The following is an 18,703-nucleotide window of genomic DNA, read 5'->3' as shown; positions in this document are numbered from 1 at the left end:
GACCACCAGACAATGCCATTTAGGCATCCTCCAATGATATGTCCTACTCATCAGGGTCACCCAGCACTGGAGACCTTCACAGAACAAGCCGCATTCCTACTTAAGTGTCATGTGAGTGCCTCATTTTTTTTTATTATTTTTGTAAACGTTTATTTATTTTTGAGATACAGAGACAGAGCACCAGCAGGGGAGGGGCGGAGAGAGACACACAGAATCCAAAGCAGGCTCCAGGCTCCGAGCTGTCAGCACAGAGCCTGATGCAGGGCTTGAACCCATGAACCGTGAGATCATGACCTGAGTCAAAGTCACATGCTTAACCGACTGAGCCACCCAGGCGCCCCTTGAGTGCCTCATTCTTAAACAAGAATGGACAGACATCACCACAAGATACATAAGGGAAAGACGTTCACATGAAACCAAGAGACGGAAAGAAAAAGAAAAAGAGATATGCTTGCAATCAACACAGTACAGAAAAGAAAATTTCAGAAGAATGATTATTAGTATCTCTAGAGAAGAAAGAGAATATATCACACCCATGGGGAAAAAAAAGAACCAAACACTATATAAAAAAGTCAGAATTGGTGAGAACTTGTGTAAACTAAAAAGTGTACGGTAAAAAAAAATCCATAGAAGGTTAGCAAGATAAAGTTAGGGAGAGTGTAACACAGAGGGGCTGTTTCCTATGTGCGCCTCCCTATAGAGAAAGGCCTGGAAACCTGGGGCCTACTTTCCAACAATCCCTGCAGTCCAGGATTGCAGGAGACACCTGCATGTGGCCTGGGCGGGCGAGGTGCATGTTGCTCTGGTGGCCAGCAAATGCTTGGGTCTGGGACGGTGACATTGTACAGAGGCCTCTGGACATCTTGCTGGGAATCACCCACTTCAGTGTTGGGGGTGGGGAGCTGCAGTGCTCAGGATCCCCGAGTCCCTGAATCTCAGGAGGGCTCTCACTTGTCCTCATTCCACTGGCCCTTCCAGTGATTTTTAAGCTCTTTGTTCCTAGATTAAATTGCTGATTATGATACCTTGAATAGTTTTTGTGTCCTAAAGAAATTCTCCCATAGTAGGTAAGTAGGAATGAGGACTTTCATTGGGGCCAGTGTGTGTGTGTGTGTGTGTGTGTGTGTGTGTGTGCATGTAACAGAGAGAGAGCGTGAGAGAGAGGGAAATTGGAGGTAATCCAAGCATTTGCCAGTAGAGGAATTAAGAAGTAAAAGGTGGTTATAGTTAGTGGTGCACAATAACGCATATCAGTTGCAAACCCCCACAGTACAGTATAAAACAACTTGGACAGATCCTGAAGACATATTTAGTGGGAACAACATGGAATGAGATTCATGGACTGCATTAGTGTATATGGGAACACCAACACAGGCAAAACCCCCTATGGCCTTCCCTCTGGAATGTGCGTGTATGAGGGGAGAGGATGAGAGCTAGGATGAAGGCGGACGAAGAGGCCAGGATTAGGTTGCCCTTGGACAGACTGATAGCTGTGATGCTATTGACGAAGGGGCAGGACTATCTCAACTCTCCTCGCCTGCAGTTCCTCTCTGTCTCTGTCTCTCTCTTACAGGCATGCACACACACACACACACACACACACACACAACTAAAACTGGGCAGCCAATCTGGAACTATTGTCTACTGATGGTTAAGTCCAGGAGTGATCTGTCACCATGGTGGTAAGCATGGCAATGACAAGTAAGGGAAAAGGTGACACAAAACATTTTGGTCCCTAAGCTCACAGAAGACAGGGATGTAGTCTAGTTCACCCCTGCGTTCCCAGTGCCTGCAGATGCTCAGTACATTTTTGTAAAGCTGAACTGAATTACAATCAGCCTATATCCTACAACCGAGTTCAGGTTCTGGGGGCAAAGTTCCTAAACTGAAGCAAACCATGAAAATTCTCAGATCTCTCTTTTCAGTGTTCCTGCATCAATAGCATATAGTAAGGGGCGCCTGGGTGGCTCAGTTGGTTAAGCGTCTGACTCTTGGTTTCAGTTCAGGTCATGATCTCAAAGTTCATGAGACAAGCCCTGTATGAGGCTCTGTGCTGATATGTCAGCACGGGGCCTGCTTGGGAGTCTCTCTCTCCCTCTTCCTCTGCACCCCCTCCACTCTTGCTCTCTCTCTCAAAATAAATAAGTAAACTTAAAAAAAAAAATAGCGTATAGAGAGCAGTGAATGGCCAGGCTTGCAGTTGCCTTAGTTTTGACAATAACTATGTCAAGTACAAGGACACAAAGTTGCCCTTCTATTTCCTAACCCTGAGCTTTTATACCAGCTCTCCGGAGAAAGCTTTAGTCAGGGGATCCGGGTCAGTGCCAGAGCAATGTTTGAGATCATAAACAGCCACATACAGAATCAGAGGACTCCCTCAATGACCATTTGAGAAAACAAAACAAAACTATTTTTCATGCATTTTAAAGATTCTCAGTTTTAGACTTGAAATGACCAGGACTTTATATAATTAGGGAATCCCTTTCATCACTTCTGAGGATCAAATCATTTCCCACAAGACATCTCTATAAAACCAGACAAGTTGACAATTGTAACAAAGGTTAAGAAGTATGGAGTGTCTACAGATGTGTGTGTGTGTGTATAACTGTAGTTATACACCCAGACACCCAGACACACACACACACACACACACACACACACACACACACACACACACACACATATGTATATGTATGCACACACACACACACACATATATGTATATGTATGCACACACACACACACACACACATATAATTCATTGACTGGGCCCAGAGAACATTTGGCCTTATAAACAGCTTTATTGCTTAATTGGTAATTAGGTCCTGCTTGCCTGTGTGTGGCATTAACGTAAATTGCAAGAGAACAGCACCAGGTGCATTCAATTAAAAAAACTTTAAATGGAGGTATCATGTTTTACCACTTGGTCGCATTTTGAAAATATAGTCAACAGGTTTATTCCAATGTCAGGGTTGCAGTAAATGGAAATCAGGGCTGAGTTAAAACAGACATGTCTTGAGGGTTAATCTTTCTGTCTCCTGATTTCCATCACCTACTTTGAAACTATATGGTCTTCTGTGTGTAGAACTTGCCAAAGCCTGTGGCTGAAGCCTGCCCTCTTCTTTATGCACAAGAAGAGCTACATTTTTTTTTTTTTCCCACTGGGAGTGGTGTTAATCTGAGTCAGGCTAATCATCAGAACTAACAAGGCACAAGGCCAATTATATCTACTATTTCTGTAAAATGGCTCAGTGGACGTAGGCAGAGTCTGAATAAGAGAGACTTAAACAGAGGCATTAAATAAACTGTGAGCCTATTTGTAAATGTCCTGCCTCTTTTTACTATCCACTGAAGGGCTCTTGGCATGTGTGATGAACCCCGAAGAGCGGCCATCAGAAGGACATTAGAACATTATGCAGTGCAATTATTTTTAGACTTTTCTGAGCAGAGGAGAAGTTTATGAAGTAGCTTAAAGCTGAAAACTTGGGTACAGAGGGAAATAAGAGACAGTTAGCTTTAGATACTGGATTTCTCTGGGAAATTAGTCAATACCGATTCAATTAGTTGTTGCTAATAATTTCCTGGAAGAATATTCATGTCCCTGCAATAGGATAGTAGTTGCAATCTTAATATTTCTCAGCAGATATAGATAGACACATGCACACATTTTCTCCCCTTGCATCCGTTTCTCCAAAATTGAATGATTCCTAGGATGACTTTTTACATGAAATTGCTAGGATCCCCATAAAATTGTTTTCTCTCAATACTCCCACTTGATTGTGTACCCAGAGCTGTACAATGTTAACACACTGTATCATTCAAAACCACTAAAGGAAGTACATAAGCTGTATCTTCAAGCCATATAATGAAGTAAATCTGTAAAGAGGTTAAAATTCATATATTTCATGTCCATCCATCCAAATCTTGCTCATTCTTTAAGAAAAATCTCAACTCCTGCCACATCCATAAAGTCTTCCCTGATTATTTTTGTATAAATGGGTACAAGTTTTTTTTATCATTAGAATCTGTTTTGTATTCTCTAAATATTTCATGCATAGAATTTTTTCTCCTCCATTAACTTTCAAATTACTAAGGGAAGGGTATTCGTGACATTTTATAACTTCCTGACACCTAATTAAGACGCTATAAATTCATGCTTTGAGACTTTCCCTTTTTGATCCAACATATGGCAAATAGCAGATAAAATATAAAACATACAATTAAGTAACTTCAAAGTGCTAAATGTATCGATAGGCTAGAAAATGGAATATGGCATGCAGAAAGGTAGAGACACTGACACTACGGAGGGTTGGGATCACGGACCGGAAGCACGCAGAGGAGACCACGTGTCTGGATCCTGGGGGGGTAGTAGGAAATAGGGGCCTCAAATTTAGGAGACACAGAGCTGGTGTCACTGCCCCGCCAGCGTGGAACTTCCGGACACTGAAAAGGCAGCTGAAAAAGCCCGGATTGACTAATTTGTGGGGATGCGCCATTTATAATGTTGCCTCTTCGAGAGGCACAAAGAAGCAGATGGCCCTACAGCCGGACAACCTGGGGCCAGCCACCGCTTGGCAGCAGGAAATGAAATCATGACAGATTAAGTGACGACGAGAGAAAAATCTCCATAGTGGTTTTAAAATTGGTATGGTTTTAAAAGAAGCGTGTTTAGAATCTATGAAGGGACAGAGAAATGATTAACTCCATGAAGAGAATGAGAAAGTAGGAGACCAAAACAGATAAAATAACGAAGGGTAGATAGAAAAAAACTAGAAATTCGTAAAGTGAAAACCATTGTTGCTGAAACGAAACAAATTGGGATAACTGATAATTGAAATCAGACTCAAAGAATTAATACATGGGACTATGGTTTTGAGAAATTTTGCAGAGTGTAGCACAACAGAGATTCCAAACATGTATAAGAGACATGGCTATAGATCGAGATGATGTAATGTATATATACAAGTGTTCCAAAAGAGATCTGAGGAAATATCTGAGAGGCTTTATTTAAAAACGGGGTGGGGGGGTGCCTGGGTGGCTCAGTCGGTTAAAGCCTCCGACTTCAGCTCAGGTCATGATCTCACAGTTCATGGGTTCCAGCCCCGCATTGGGCTCTGTGCTGACAGCTCAGAGCCCGAAGCCTGCTTCGGATTCTGTGTCTCCTTTGCTCTGCCCCTACCCTGCTCGTGTTCTGTCTCTCTCAAAAATAAATAAACATTAAAAAAATTCAAATAAAAACATAGGAATTGTCTAGAGTTGAGGACAGACATGAGTTCAGAGTAAAAGTCTTCAAGTATCCCTCATAACGAGTAAAAATAATCCCATAGTTGTCTTAGTGAAATTGCGGTATATCAAGGACAAAGGCTTGATAGTTGGAAAAAAAAAACATGATGCCTGACAAGAAATGCCCTTTGCCCTGGTGGCTGGCTTGTCAGCAGCAATAACAGAAGTAATGCCTTCTTCACATTCTTGAAGGAATATGGTTTTTTAAAAGTTAATTGATTAATTAATTTTTGAGAGAGAGAAAGAGCATGAGCAGGGGAGGGGCAGAGAGAAAGGGACACCCAGAATCCAAAGCAGGCTCCAGGCTCCCAGCTGTCAGCACAGAGCCCGACGCAGGGCTCAAACCCACGAACTGTGAGATCGTGACCTGAGCTGAGGTCAGATGCTTAACCGACTGAGCCACCCAGGTGCCCCAAAGGAATATAGTTTTATTATAAATCATACACACAGCTCATAAACTATTTAATAGTGAGGTTATCATAAACATATTTTGAAGTATATCAGGCTAGGAGAATTTGCAACTGTACACACTCATTAAAATAATTACCAAGTGACGTATTTCATTTATTGAAAGTAAAGAAAAGGCGTAGAAGAAATCAATAACAAAATATGTAAATGAATGTGAAAACTATTTGTGAAAATATTATGAAATTCTAAAAATGTAAAATTATGGACAATTACAAAGGTGAGTGTTAGGGGTCTTTGACACGTGTTATAAAGTCTTTGGATTTGGTTAGAAAATTTATAGAGTTATGTATGCTAAATAAGAATTGCTGAAGGAAGAGAGTTACCAAACCAGCAAAGGGAACTAGAAAAGGGAAAACAGTAGCAGTGATGATATGATAATTATTAGAGATTACCACTGTCAGTCTAGAGGAAAGTAGAAAAACAGGGAGAAAACAATAACAACAACAACAACAACAACGAAGTCATAGTAAATCAAAAACACAAAACTGGCTGGTAGACGTAGAATTCATCACAAAATGTTAAAAAGATTAAATGCTCTTAATAAAATATTAGACTGGATGCAGTCTATCCAGAGACTGGTGTCAAGGGTATAATTAAACAAAAGGGCATATAAAAGTTAATATTAAAGAACTGTGACTCAAATGCTAATCAAAAAAGCTGCTGCTTTTTTGTACTGAATCCAAGCAAAGTGACATTTCAGGCAAAAGCCTTCAAAGGGCGATAGCGTTCTAATAAAAAGCCAAACAATATAAAAATAAAGACTAGGTATACTGTTAACAATAGATCCTCAACGTGCACAAAGCAGAAACAAACCCAGCTGGTATTGTTTTTATTTATTTATTTATTTCTATTTTAGAAAGAGAGAGAGAGAGCGCAAGCGGGGGAGAGGGGCGGAGGGAGAGGGAGAGAGTGTCTTAAGCAGGTTCCATGCTCAGTGCAGAGAGGTCAGACGCTTAACTGACCGAGCCACCCAGGTGCCCCTAAACATTTTAGATTTATCTGTTCAGTAAAAATGTTATTGACTTTGGGGTACATGGGTGGCTGAGTCGGTTAATCCTCCAACTCTTGATTTTGGCTGAGGTCACGGTCGCATGATTTGTAAGTTGGGGCCCTGTGTCGCGCTCTGCCCTGCCAATGTGGAGCCTGCTTGGGGTTCTCTCTCTTTCTCTCTCTCTGCCCTTCCCCCACTGGTGCGGGCGCTCTCTCTCTCTCTCTCAAAATAAATATACTTAAAAAAAAAAGAAAATGTTATTGACTTTGCCATCATCAAACAATATGGTAGCTGGTAAAAGTCTCAATATATATGCTCATATATATATATATGTTTATATATATATATATATGAGCATATATATGAGCATATATATATGAGAGCATATATATATGAGCATATATATTTCATATATATATATATATGAAAATGTTAAAAACAAAACAAAACACTCATGTGGTTGCAGTTTATTGTTATAAACATTCTGACAGAAAAAGAAAGGCTGGCCATTTTTTTTAATCAGAGAGAGAGAGAGCAAGTGGGGGAGAGGGGCAGAAGGATAGAGGATAGAGAGAGAGAATCCCAAGCAGGCTCCATGCTCAGCCCAGAGCCCAAGGTGGAGCTTGATCCCATTCCCCTGATATCATGACCTGAGCTGAAATCAAGAGTCAGAGGCTCAACCGACTGAGCCGCCCAGGCACCCCCAAAGGCTGGCCGTTTTAAAGAGAAGTAGGCCTCCTGTCTGTAATATTTCACACTGGAGAGATACCATGTCCATAGTAACTTTACTCGATGTGCAGTTAACATCCTTGTACCTTTAGGGGGCGCCTGGGCGGCTCAGTCGGTCAAGCGTCCAACTGCTGTTTTTGGCTCAGGTCATGATCTCCTGCTTTGAGAGTTCAGGCCCCCCAGTGGGCTCAGTGCTGACGGCGAGGAGCCTGCTTGGGATTCTCTCTCTCTCTCTCTCTCTCTCTCTCTCTCTCTGACCTTCCTGTGCTCTTTTAAAATAAATAAACTTAAAAAAAAACCCACATCATTTTACCTTTATATATATTTTCCAATCAAACATGATTGCATAGTTATGTTTTACTCATTTAGTATTCTAAGAACAGATGCTCTTTCACTCTTGGGATTAAATCTGCACCTTCATTTCTTTCTTTCTTTATTTTTTTTTTAAATTTTTTTAACGTTTATTTATTTTTGAGACAGAGAGAGACAGAGCATGAATGGGGGAGGGTCACAGAGAGAGGGAGACACAGAATCCGAAACAGGCTCCAGGCTCTGAGCTGTCAGCACAGAGCCCGACGCGGGGCTCGAACTCACGGACCGCAAGATCATGACCTGAGCCGAAGTCGGACGCTTAACCGACTGAGCCACCCAGGCGCCCCCGCACCTTCATTTCTGCCTCTCCAAATGCAGATACATATTTGGGTTACTATTTTCTTTTAAAGTTTTGTTTCAGTAATCTCTACACCCAATGTGGGGTTCAAACTCGTGACCCCGAGAGCAAGGGTCACACGCTCTTTCGACTGAGCCTAGCCAGGTGCCCGACCCAATATTTTTAACGTAAGGATGCATGGAAACGGAACTCAAATTGCAACTGGGAAAGTCTCGGCAACTGTAACTGCTCTAAGGACTGCTAATTTTCCCCATTTCATTTTGTGATCCTTCTAGTAACTCGCTATTTATGACATTTCTGCTTTCTTAGTATCTGCATCATTCTTCACTCTTCATTTTGTCTCCACCAAATTTTCTGGTTGATTTTTTTTGAATGATTGTGCTCATGATGAATAGGTGGGCAGGCAAAAAAAAAAAAAAAGAAAGAAAAGAAAAAAGGAAAAGGCAGTGTAGTATAGCAAAGTGTTTTAAGAATTGAGAAAATAGATCTAAAATGCTTCTACCAGTGCATGGTGTGTAAGTGCTCAATAAATGGTAAACATTAGCAGCTCTGTCATAATTTTACTTATGAATATATTCTCATGGTTATTCTCTGACGAGCAGGGCGTTTGTTAGGTCTGATTTTGAAGAGCAAAACTGATGAGATGATTCCTAAGTGTCTTATTTAAGTATTTCAATTTTACAAGTATCCAAAGTGCTACATTTTGTCTAAAATTTGTCCCACCATGAAGAGTGACCAAAGAGAAAAGGGATAACACCATTTGTTCAAAGCTTATCATTTGGGTCATATGGGATATTTTTCTGAGGCATCTGAAAGTGTGTTTTCCTCACCAACTCCTTCTAAACAATGAACAAACTCTCTGAAAGACAGAAGCAGTGCTTGTTGGAGATTTCGCTGACCTTGAATGCAGTGTTGAATTTCTATGCTCTGATTTTCTGTTACTTGATCTCTACTCTATGCTTTACGAGTCTTTGAATTTATATGAAATCTCTAAACTCCCTAGAGTATTTATATATTTCAACAAATAATGTACATGTTCCCTCATTTAGAAAAACCTGAATTGTTCTGGAGGCAAAATATTTCTTTCTCAATGTTTAAAAAAGACAAAGCCATTCACTTCCATTAATCCTTTGGTGATAAAGATAAATACCAACTCAATACAGGTATCTATGCTCCAAAATTAAATGAAAAATGTAAGGCATTTGGTAATAATGAAAGATGAAAAACTCAATCAAAATTATTGTTCCTCTTCAAATACCATTTTCATGACTTCAAAATTAGACATCTTGGTTTAAAAACCCCCTCCCTGGGGCAAATGGGTGGTTCAGTGGGTTGAGCATCTGATTCCTGGTTTTGGCTCAGGTCACGATCTCACGGTTCGTGAGTTGGAGCCCACATCAGGCTCTGTGCTGACGGTGTGAAGCCTACTTGGGATTCTCTCTTCCTTCTCTCTCTCTGCCCCTTCCTCACTTGCTTGCTCTCTCTCTCAAAATAAATAAACTTTAAAAAATCATAAAAATAAAAACTCCCTCCCTTTTATTGTTATTCACATTGTTGATGATTTCCTTAAATGGAAACGGTACAAATTATTTATTCTCAAAGTTTAGCATTTTGGTAATTATTTTGAAAGCTAAGAGACCTTTGGAAGGAAGAGTAAGAGATAATTGAGGCAAAGACTGAGATTATATCCTAAAAACTTTAGCAAGGCTTTCTGAAAGCTTTGGTTATTTTAACCACTTGCGGGACACCTTAATATAATGGCAAGTGCAGAACTGAAATTGCAAAACCCATGTCCACGTTTGCTTACAGACAAGACTCTGCTGATCTCAGATCTTTCAAAAATGTGTTTTTATTGCATGAAGAACACGTCGCCCCCAAAACGTAAGAAGAAATATGTAATTATAATATAATGAAAGAAACACTGGCAAGGCATGAAGCTAAATTTGGAGCCAGAAACAATTTGTGGGGAAGAAAACAACAGTAACTCCTCCAAAAGGATCACGTAATGCAAAAATAAAAAGATTTGCACTTTAACAAAACAGAGTAGAACTCGCTATTTTAATAGTAATGACTTGTAGTAATTGAACATTTATTAGATGCCAGACATGTTTGACACAAATTATTTTGTTCATTTCAAACAGCCCTTCTCTCTCTCAAATGGGTCCTAAGATTATCCACATTGTATTTATTTATGTTTTAAAGTTTATTTATTTTGAGAGAGAGAGAGAGTGAGTGCATGCAGGGGAGGAGCAGAGAAAGAGTGAGTGAGAGAGAGAATCCTAACAGGCTCCTGGCTGTCAGTGTGGGGTCTGATGCGGGGCTCAAACTCATGAACAGCGAGATCATGACCTGAGCTGAAATCAAGAGTCGGACACTTAACTGGCTGAGCCACCCAGATGCCGCGACCCACATTTTAGATTGAAGGAACTAGGTTTCATATAGTCTGACAAATTGCCTACATTATATATTTTGTTCTCCCTTTTCATTCAACTTCACATGTTAAGCATTCTTGAAGTCACTAAATTGTACTTTAAAAAACCTTAAAGACACCGAATATGGCTATCTAATTATGTAATTATGTAAATAGACCCCGTTATATGCATCTAATCCCCAATTATTGAATACTCACCAGCATTGATAACTTACTTGTTTAAACTTTGCTAATTATAAGGATAAAACAATAATTCATCCATTTTTCATGTGACAGAGTTTGAATAAATATTATCATGCAAGATTCAAATTAGAAAAATATTCATACTATGGAAACATTTTAATGTCTTTTTTTCCCAGAGTAGTTTGTAAAAGCTTCAAGCCTCCAAGAAATCAGTATAATGAATTATACTTATCTGTAACTGCCACTTTTATTAATCTTAGGGTGGCAATGTTCTTTCCATGATGGAGAAAACAGCAGTTTTGCGTGACATTGGTGATTGGTCACGAGGTCCACGTCGCCAGCATGCCTAACCACTTTGAAAACCTGCACCTTCTGTCCCCAGTCCCCGAATCCCATCATCAAGGGTAGGTAAAGATTTGACTCACTCTTCAAACTGATAATAATAAGCGCCTTGGGTCATTCCTTAAATTGTTCTTTAGCTCTGGGGCATCCACAGTGATACAGTCTATTCCCACCCTCAGCTTCTCTCTTGGATTCCAGAAGGCTGTGAGGCTTTAAGGCGTATGCTAAGTGGACACTGATAAAATATAGGGGTGACGAAATAAAGAAGCAGGGAACTTCCTGTGGCTTTTAAAACGGACAGAGAGGGGATTTTTCTACCCACGGTCGGGGAGGGGATTTCTTTTCTGTCTGATTATGTCTGCTAGAACATTCTAAAAGGAAAAGCCTTAACCCCACATACCAACCGTATATAAACGCTTCTCTTGGGTAAACCCAGAGGCGGCTAATGTTTTTAACCAAGACAAAAGCACTCAGAAAACAACTGCATTTATTTTATATCATAGTTCACGTCAGACTAATTGAATTTTAAACTAATTAAACAAGAAAACATCAATTAGGTATCTATTGTCTCTTGTACAATTATGTTGTTTTACTGCCTGTGTCTCATAGTTGTTGCCAAGCAGCTTTTTAAATCCTATCCCGAATTTTCCGAGACGGAAACAGAAGTGTTACACGTTTTGGACTCGAAGGTGTTTTGATAGGTATGTCTCTGCTGAAATTAGGTCCTTTTGACAAACAGGTGTTCTTAGTACATTTGACTTTTCAAACATCTTGACCTACTAGAAACAGCTGAGCTCACGGAGATCTAGTGCCTGAAAACTGATGATTGTAGTTGCTCGGGAGTATTTTGTATAACAACCCCCTCTACACCTAACCAGGTCACCATGAACACCACTTCCTACCCTCTCTGCCTCTCCGCTTTGAGCAAGAAAGATGATAACCTTTTCTTAAGTTTATTTTTTATTTTGAGACAGAGAGAGAGAGAGAGCAGGGGAGGGGCAGAGAGAGAGAGAGAATCTCAAGCAGGGTCCTTGCTGTCAGCACAGAGCCCCATGTGGAGCTCAGACTCAGGAAGCCTGAGATCATAACTCAGCATCAATGAAGAGTCATTATCTCTTTACCTACTGAGCCACCAGGTGCCTGCAAGACAATAACTTAAAAACAAGTTGGTTTCAAGGGTCAGAGAAGCTAAGATCCTGCCGCTTGATCACGTCGCTGGGAACGCAGGTATAAAAGGCACACTCTTTGGGAGAGTGGTCCCTGTTTAACTCTTTAAATGCATTTCACTTTTCCCCAAGCTTCCTCCCATTCCCCCACTTCTGGAGTAAGCTACCATTAGGTGATCACGTTCAGTTGAAGAACACTGGCTTTAAAAATAGCATTTCCACGTAACAAGACCTCTTATGTTGTCTCGTGCAGAAGTTGCACTGGATATGAAATTGCATGTGTCATATGGGCTCCAGCTGGCAGAGGGCTTCTCTTCATTCTTCAGCACCCTTATTCACGAATCTACTCCTTTTGATAGATCTTTATCCTCATTTAGTCTAATGACAAAATAATAATAACAATAGCATAATAATAACAGCCTAATCCTATCCATGATGAAACACGCCATCACACTTTGTCGGTATATCGTGGCCTCTCACAGCCATTGTCTGGACTGTCCTACCCATAATCTCATTTAAAACAATCCTGAGAGGGGTGCCTGGGTGGCTCAGTTGGTTAAGCATCCGACTTCGGCTCAGATCTCACAGTCCATGAGCCCCGCACTGGGCTCTGTGCCCACGGCTGGGAGCCTGGAGCCTGCTTCAGATTCTGTGTCTCCCTAGCTCTCTGCCACTCCCCACTCTCTCTCTCTCTCTCAAAAATAAATAAACATTAAAAAATTGAAAAAAAAAAAAAACAAAACAAAAAACCTTGAGAGAAATTTTAAGTATTACTTTGAACACCTTACCAGGCTGGTAAACAAGTGAGGATTGCCAGAATTCTCTCTATTGTTTCTCCTACTACCCCTTCCCATAAGCTTGTCCTGATAACCACACACCCACTGATTTCTCCTGAAATTCCTTTGTGTTGATGCAAAGAACATAGGATTTGGAATTTGAAGACTAGCTTGCGTTTCTCTGTAAGGAAGTCTCTGGTGACTTATCTCTTAAATTATATTTTCAAGTCCTCAGAGATCAACATCTTCTGTGCTGGCCCTATATAGCACCACACCGCGCAGTCACCTGTAAGGGGTGACAAGAAGACAATGATGGTCTGTGCCTACTAGAATTTCTTTCACCCTTTGCAGGTATGGATCCTTCTCTACTAGGTTTTCTTGCCTCTATTTCCTTACATTTCGTTTCAGTTTTTGATAGGTTTTTGGTTATTTGCTCTACCCCTCGAATACTCCGTCCAAATAATACCTTCACATGTACGTGTTTACCTGCTGTGATTCAACTACCAGACAATGACCTTTGATGTTTGGCTTCTACCACTATGGCCCATTTGGCCGTAATCACACTCACTCCGAGTCTCCCCAGCCTTTTTCCTTCTTTCCAACTTTGCTACATGACCTGTGTTTTAGTGCAGCACAGTGAGCGTTGAGAAGAAAGGCCACGTGTGCATAGTAAGACCTCTGCTTACAGAAACATCACATTCCTTCCTACTATGCGAATGCCCATGATGTCCTATTATCTTTTGCAGCCACTAAACATTTCTAGTTTTCTAGTGCTTTCTCTGTGAAGTTGAGAGAGGAAATGTATCAGATTTGTCTTTGTAGCAGACTGTCCTAAAGAATGTTCTAAGAATATGGCTCGACAGAAAAGCGAAAAGAACTTGTCTAGCATTTCAAAGCGCATCGTATTTGTTTTCCCTTGTTGAGAGAGGGTAACTTCTTTTGCCCAAAGTGGGTCTCCCCCACCCAGAGGCAAAATGGCTGATTGGCCCCAGCAACCCAGAGAGAAATCTGAGTTGTTCTGAAACAGGTTAATGGTTTTAATTCGCCACTGGTCATTGTTGGTTACACTAGGAAGGAACATCCGTGTAGTTAAATACATGATAAATGTTGAAAGGTCTTTGTCCTTATAGCCAAGAGTACTATTCTGAAATATAAGGCTAGGTTGCAAAGTACAAGCTCACAGCTAGCTAGCAGGACTCAAAAAAAAAAAAAAATGTAGAAAGTTTTATAACAAGTGTGGTTACATGGAAACTCCTGTAAGTATCAGTTTAGAATAGTCTTGTATGTGGAGAAATGTCTCTTCTTAAAATAATCTCTCAGCTGAGATCATGCTTTTTTTTTTTTTTCTTCTTTTTGTCTAACCTAGAGGGAGTCCTAGTTACCAACAGCGTATTTGATATGAGCAGACCTTTACCTAATTCTTAATCACAACCAGCCCACTTTTCCTCTATTGTGGGAAGATTCTGGGAGCATTTGATGTATCATAACCGTGAAGTCTTATCTCTTACAATAGGCAAGAATCACTGAAAGGGCAAAGGCTACCCCTCTGATATGGCTGGTTTGACACGATCATGATGCTATTAATATATTGTGCCCCCCCCCCCCCCGCCCCTCCCAAGAATACTACCGGTTCAGAACACTGGATTCCAGAAGATGTGAACTCAGGACATCCTCACACTATCCGACTCTGTCCCTTTGCCTGACCTCCACTCTGCTCTGGAGTCCCGGAGGAGGCTCCAGTGTCAGCCTTCAAGGAAATCAGATTAGGAGGGAAGCCTCTGACCCCACCACGCCATCAATGGCTCCTGAGGCAAGGGTGGAGTTTGCTGTGCTGAGATCAGGACCCACGTGGATACCTCGAGTTTGCACTAGCCTGTTACCGGTTTCCCCGCGAACACGCTCTCATCGTGTCACTGCGTTCTCCCAACACTGCCCCACGTCACCCTTCCCAGGCTCCTCCTGCACACAGCGTGACCCGCGCAACCTTTACGGCCCAAGTGCTCTACAGACCAATGGGCCCCGGGCCACCCGGCCATCCGACCTGTCAGCTCTATCATTCTAGAAACCACGGCGCCCACACTGGGGTCTCGGAGATAATGCACTCTTCGCGCTAGAACCTTCTCAGGGCGCGGGGCGTTGCGCGCGTCGGCGCGCGCGCGGGGGCCCTCGCGGGGCGCGCGCACCCAGCCCAGCGGCCGCCACCCGCTCGCGTCGTGGGGCGTCGCCGGGGCCTCCTCCGAGGCCGGGTCCGCACCCCCGCCATGTCGCGCTACTGCCGGCCCAAGTACAAGAGCGGCGACCTGGTGTTCGCCAAGCTGAAGGGCTACGCCCACTGGCCCGCCAGGATCGAGCACATGGCCGAGCCTAACCGGTACCAGGTGTTCTTCTTCGGCACCCACGAGACGGCCTTCCTGGGCCCCAAGCACCTGTTCCCGTACGAGGAGTCCAAGGAGAAGTTCGGCAAGCCCAACAAGAGGAGGGGCTTCAGCGCGGGGCTGTGGGAGATCGAGAACAACCCCACCGTCCAGGCCGCCGACTACCAGCTGGCCCGGGGGCAGGCCGGCGCCGACTGGCCCGGGCCGCGGCCGGAGGCCGGCGCGGACGCCACCGCAGGCCGCGGCGACCCGCAGGGGAAGGCGGGCGGCGACGCGCAGGCCGAGCAGGCCGCGGAGCAGGCGGCGCCCAAGAGGAGCGCGGGGGAGCTGCCGGAGGGCTCCCCCAAACGTCCCCGAGAGGCCGAGCCCCGGGAGGCCGAGCCGGAAGGGGAGCAGCCGCCGCCGCCGCCGGAGGAGGAGGAGGAGGAGGAGGCCGAGGCCGCCGGGGAAGCCGCGCCGCCGCCCTTCGTGGAGCTGGAGATCGGCGGCGCCACCGCCCCCGAGCCGGGCCCGGCCCAGGCACCGCCCGCGGAGGGGCCCGAGCAGCCGGGAGAGGCCGCGGCCGCGGAGGCGCAGGCCCCGGGCGTCGCAGAGCGCGAGAGCCTGTAGTCACCGGTTTGGAGAAGAGCCCCCGCCCCGTTCCTGCTGCGGCCTGGCTGTTAACTGGGGAAACTGGCCACGGCCTACGAACTGGGACGCCTCCCCCACCCCCCACCCGCTCTCCTCCTCCGTCCAACCCCTTCCCCCCCCACCAACCGCGCCCGGCCCTGGGGTTGACCTGGAGGGGCAGGCCACCTGGCCCCCGGCACCCCTGTGATCAGAGCCAGGACTTCCACCCCCACCCCCACCCCCTCCGGGGTTGAGCTGAGCCCACCGCGCCCCTCCCTGCCTGGAACTGTTTCCTAAGGTTTCAGTTGGGGCGTGGACCTGCCCTTTGCACCCTCTCTCCCTCCCCGGGGCATTCTGGACCTCTGCGTTGGAATCAGGGGTAGGAGGGGAAGGGGTGCAGGATACAGAGCATGGGTGGGTGCAGAGGGGGACTTCCAGGGGCTAGGAAGGGGCAGTCCTCAAACTGGGCTGGTAGTGGGTGGCCGTCTTCCAGAGCTCCTGCCCTGCGCCCCCCCCCCCCCCATGCCTGTTATACCCAGCAGCTCGCATTCCCCCAAAGTGGGAGGCCCTGTCTCCCATCTGGGTCTCCCCTTTTGCTGACCCAGGGATTTGTCGTTTTTTCACCAAATAATTTGAGAGCTTCCAAGTTGTTTGTGAGGTGGGAAGGGTCAGCTTTGCCCAGCTCTTTGGAAGGGAGCAGTGAGGAACATCTATCCCCATTCAGATGTCTGGGCTACTGGAATGTTCCGGGGAGACTCCTGGCCACCCCTTTTCCCTCTCCCCACAGCCTCAAGGCCACCCTACAGTCATCTGTATCACTCAGGCATAAAACAAAAGGCACGTTGTTTAGGAAACCTAATTTTTAATGCAAAGAATTTTATTTTTTATTTTTCAAAAATGAACTACCCTGGCAACGTCTTCAGTCAGCTTGACGCTCTGCCATGGTTTACCCCAGGTCTGAGATGGACTAGGACGTTCTCTTTCCGTTGGGGTTTGATGACTTTCTTTTTGTAGTTAAGGCTTTGGTGTTCCTTGGCAGGTGCCATTTTCCATCCACATCCCACAATCTGCCTCCTATCCCACCCCCCAGCATTGTCACCAGACCTGAAATGTAACTTCCTGAGAAGAGAGAGGGCTAAGTGCCCCCTGCCAGCCTCTTCCTCCACTCTCTCTGGATGCCTCTCTTGTCTGTTGTCTCTTTCACCCTTGCCCTTCTCTCTTGGGCTCTGATGAAAAATTGTTGGCTGTAGCTTTGGAAGTTGAGAGCTGAACTATTTCAGTTCCAGGAAATAAAACCCGTTGATTACTTTAAATACATCTCAGGCCTGTTCCTTTGGTTTCTGAAGAATTGGCCCTTCACTTTAAGGCTCCTCCTGTTTTCTGTCCATCCTGTGTGAAAAGCAATCATTTGTTGTGGACAGGGATATTTTAGAATCCCCTCCACTTTGAGAAACCTTCCATAGTATCCACCACCCCCCCCCACCCCCCCCCCCCCCCGCCCCACGACGCACACTGTTTAGAACCAGTGGGAAAAAGTCACCTTAGAATGTATGAATGGTGACACCCTGGGACAACAACTGAGTTTCTAATATTCTGCATTTACCAAACAGATTTAGAGAAGAAGAAGGGTAAGAGGATTGGTCCTTCTCTTATTGTTGTGATTGCTTTCAAAGATCTCATCACTACTCTGCTGATAAAAGGCTCTTGCTTTATATTTCCCATTCTTAAAATATGTAGTGTCTGCAGAATATTTTGTGTATGTGTTTTTCCCCAGTGGTTTTGTGCGTATATCTGGGGATATTGAAATATCCTTACTCATAATCACATGCTGGTTTCCAGGTAGGGTATTTGTCAACATGTAAAGACTTAGTAAATAACAGAGTGCTTTTCAGTAGAACACACGAGGCAGCTAACCAGCACGGTGGGCAACAGAAGACGTCACTGTGCAAGATGATGCTATTTTACTTGAAGGCTTATATCCAGACGATTCCTTGTTTTTCCGCTACTGCTATTGCAGTATTATTAATACTAGGAGTTAGTCTTCAATGAATGTTTACCATGTGCGGAGAAGAACGACCTGGTTCAATCTTTGTAATGATCTGGGAAGGTGCACATTAAAATTCAAATTTCCCATCGGAAACAGCTTGGTTCAGAGAGGTTAAGTGGCTTTTCTTGCACTTCACAGGGCTCTCGGGAATCAAATTGCAGATTTCACTGGTCCAAGCCTGAGCTTTGTCCCCCGAGTTACACATTCAAAAACAGCACTGACCATGAAATCCGAAGTCAACAAAATTGCTATTTTAGTATCAATAACAAATAATGATGAGAGCAGCTAATTGATACGTTCTACACGTAAAGTCTTTATTAATACAACTACCCAATTAGGTACCTACTATTCTCTATTTTAAAGCTGGGGGAGCTGAGGTTCAGAGGTGCTAAGTAATTTTCTCAAGGTCAGACAACTAGTAACCTTGTTTTATTATAGTTTATGGATTCTTGAATAAAACATCCTATTGGAATAAAATAGGAGTGCTTATTTTTCATCTACTATTTTGAAGGGAACATTTAGAAATTGACAAAGAATTTTTATATTAACAAAGAATAAATTAACAAACACTGCTAATGGGTGTGTAAAAAAAAATTAAAAGCAAAAAACAAAAAAAACCTGACAATGGTTTTG

The 18,703-nt window shown here is 43.7% G+C and overlaps 1 protein-coding gene across 1 annotated transcript; it reads left to right on the top strand.

Moving 5' to 3' along the window:
- The first annotated feature begins 15,209 nt into the window (after window positions 1–15,209).
- Window positions 15,210–17,336, top strand: HDGFL1 (HDGF like 1). The gene has a single exon (XM_060614683.3). The coding sequence runs from the start codon at window positions 15,301–15,303 to the stop codon at window positions 16,021–16,023; it is 723 nt and encodes a 240-aa protein (XP_060470666.2). The 5' UTR covers window positions 15,210–15,300; the 3' UTR covers window positions 16,024–17,336.
- The last annotated feature ends 1,367 nt before the right edge of the window (window positions 17,337–18,703 follow it).

Source organism: Panthera onca, chromosome B2, assembly GCF_046562875.1.
Source record: "Panthera onca isolate mPanOnc1 chromosome B2, mPanOnc1 haplotype 2, whole genome shotgun sequence".
Taxonomy (NCBI): domain Eukaryota; kingdom Metazoa; phylum Chordata; class Mammalia; order Carnivora; family Felidae; genus Panthera; species Panthera onca.
This window is presented reverse-complemented; position numbering and strand designations above follow the sequence as displayed.

Bases quoted from the DNA above. Each gene is read 5' to 3' on its own strand.
- HDGFL1 (XM_060614683.3), top strand. From the start codon at position 15,301: ATGTCGCGCTACTGCCGGCCCAAGTACAAGAGCGGCGACCTGGTGTTC.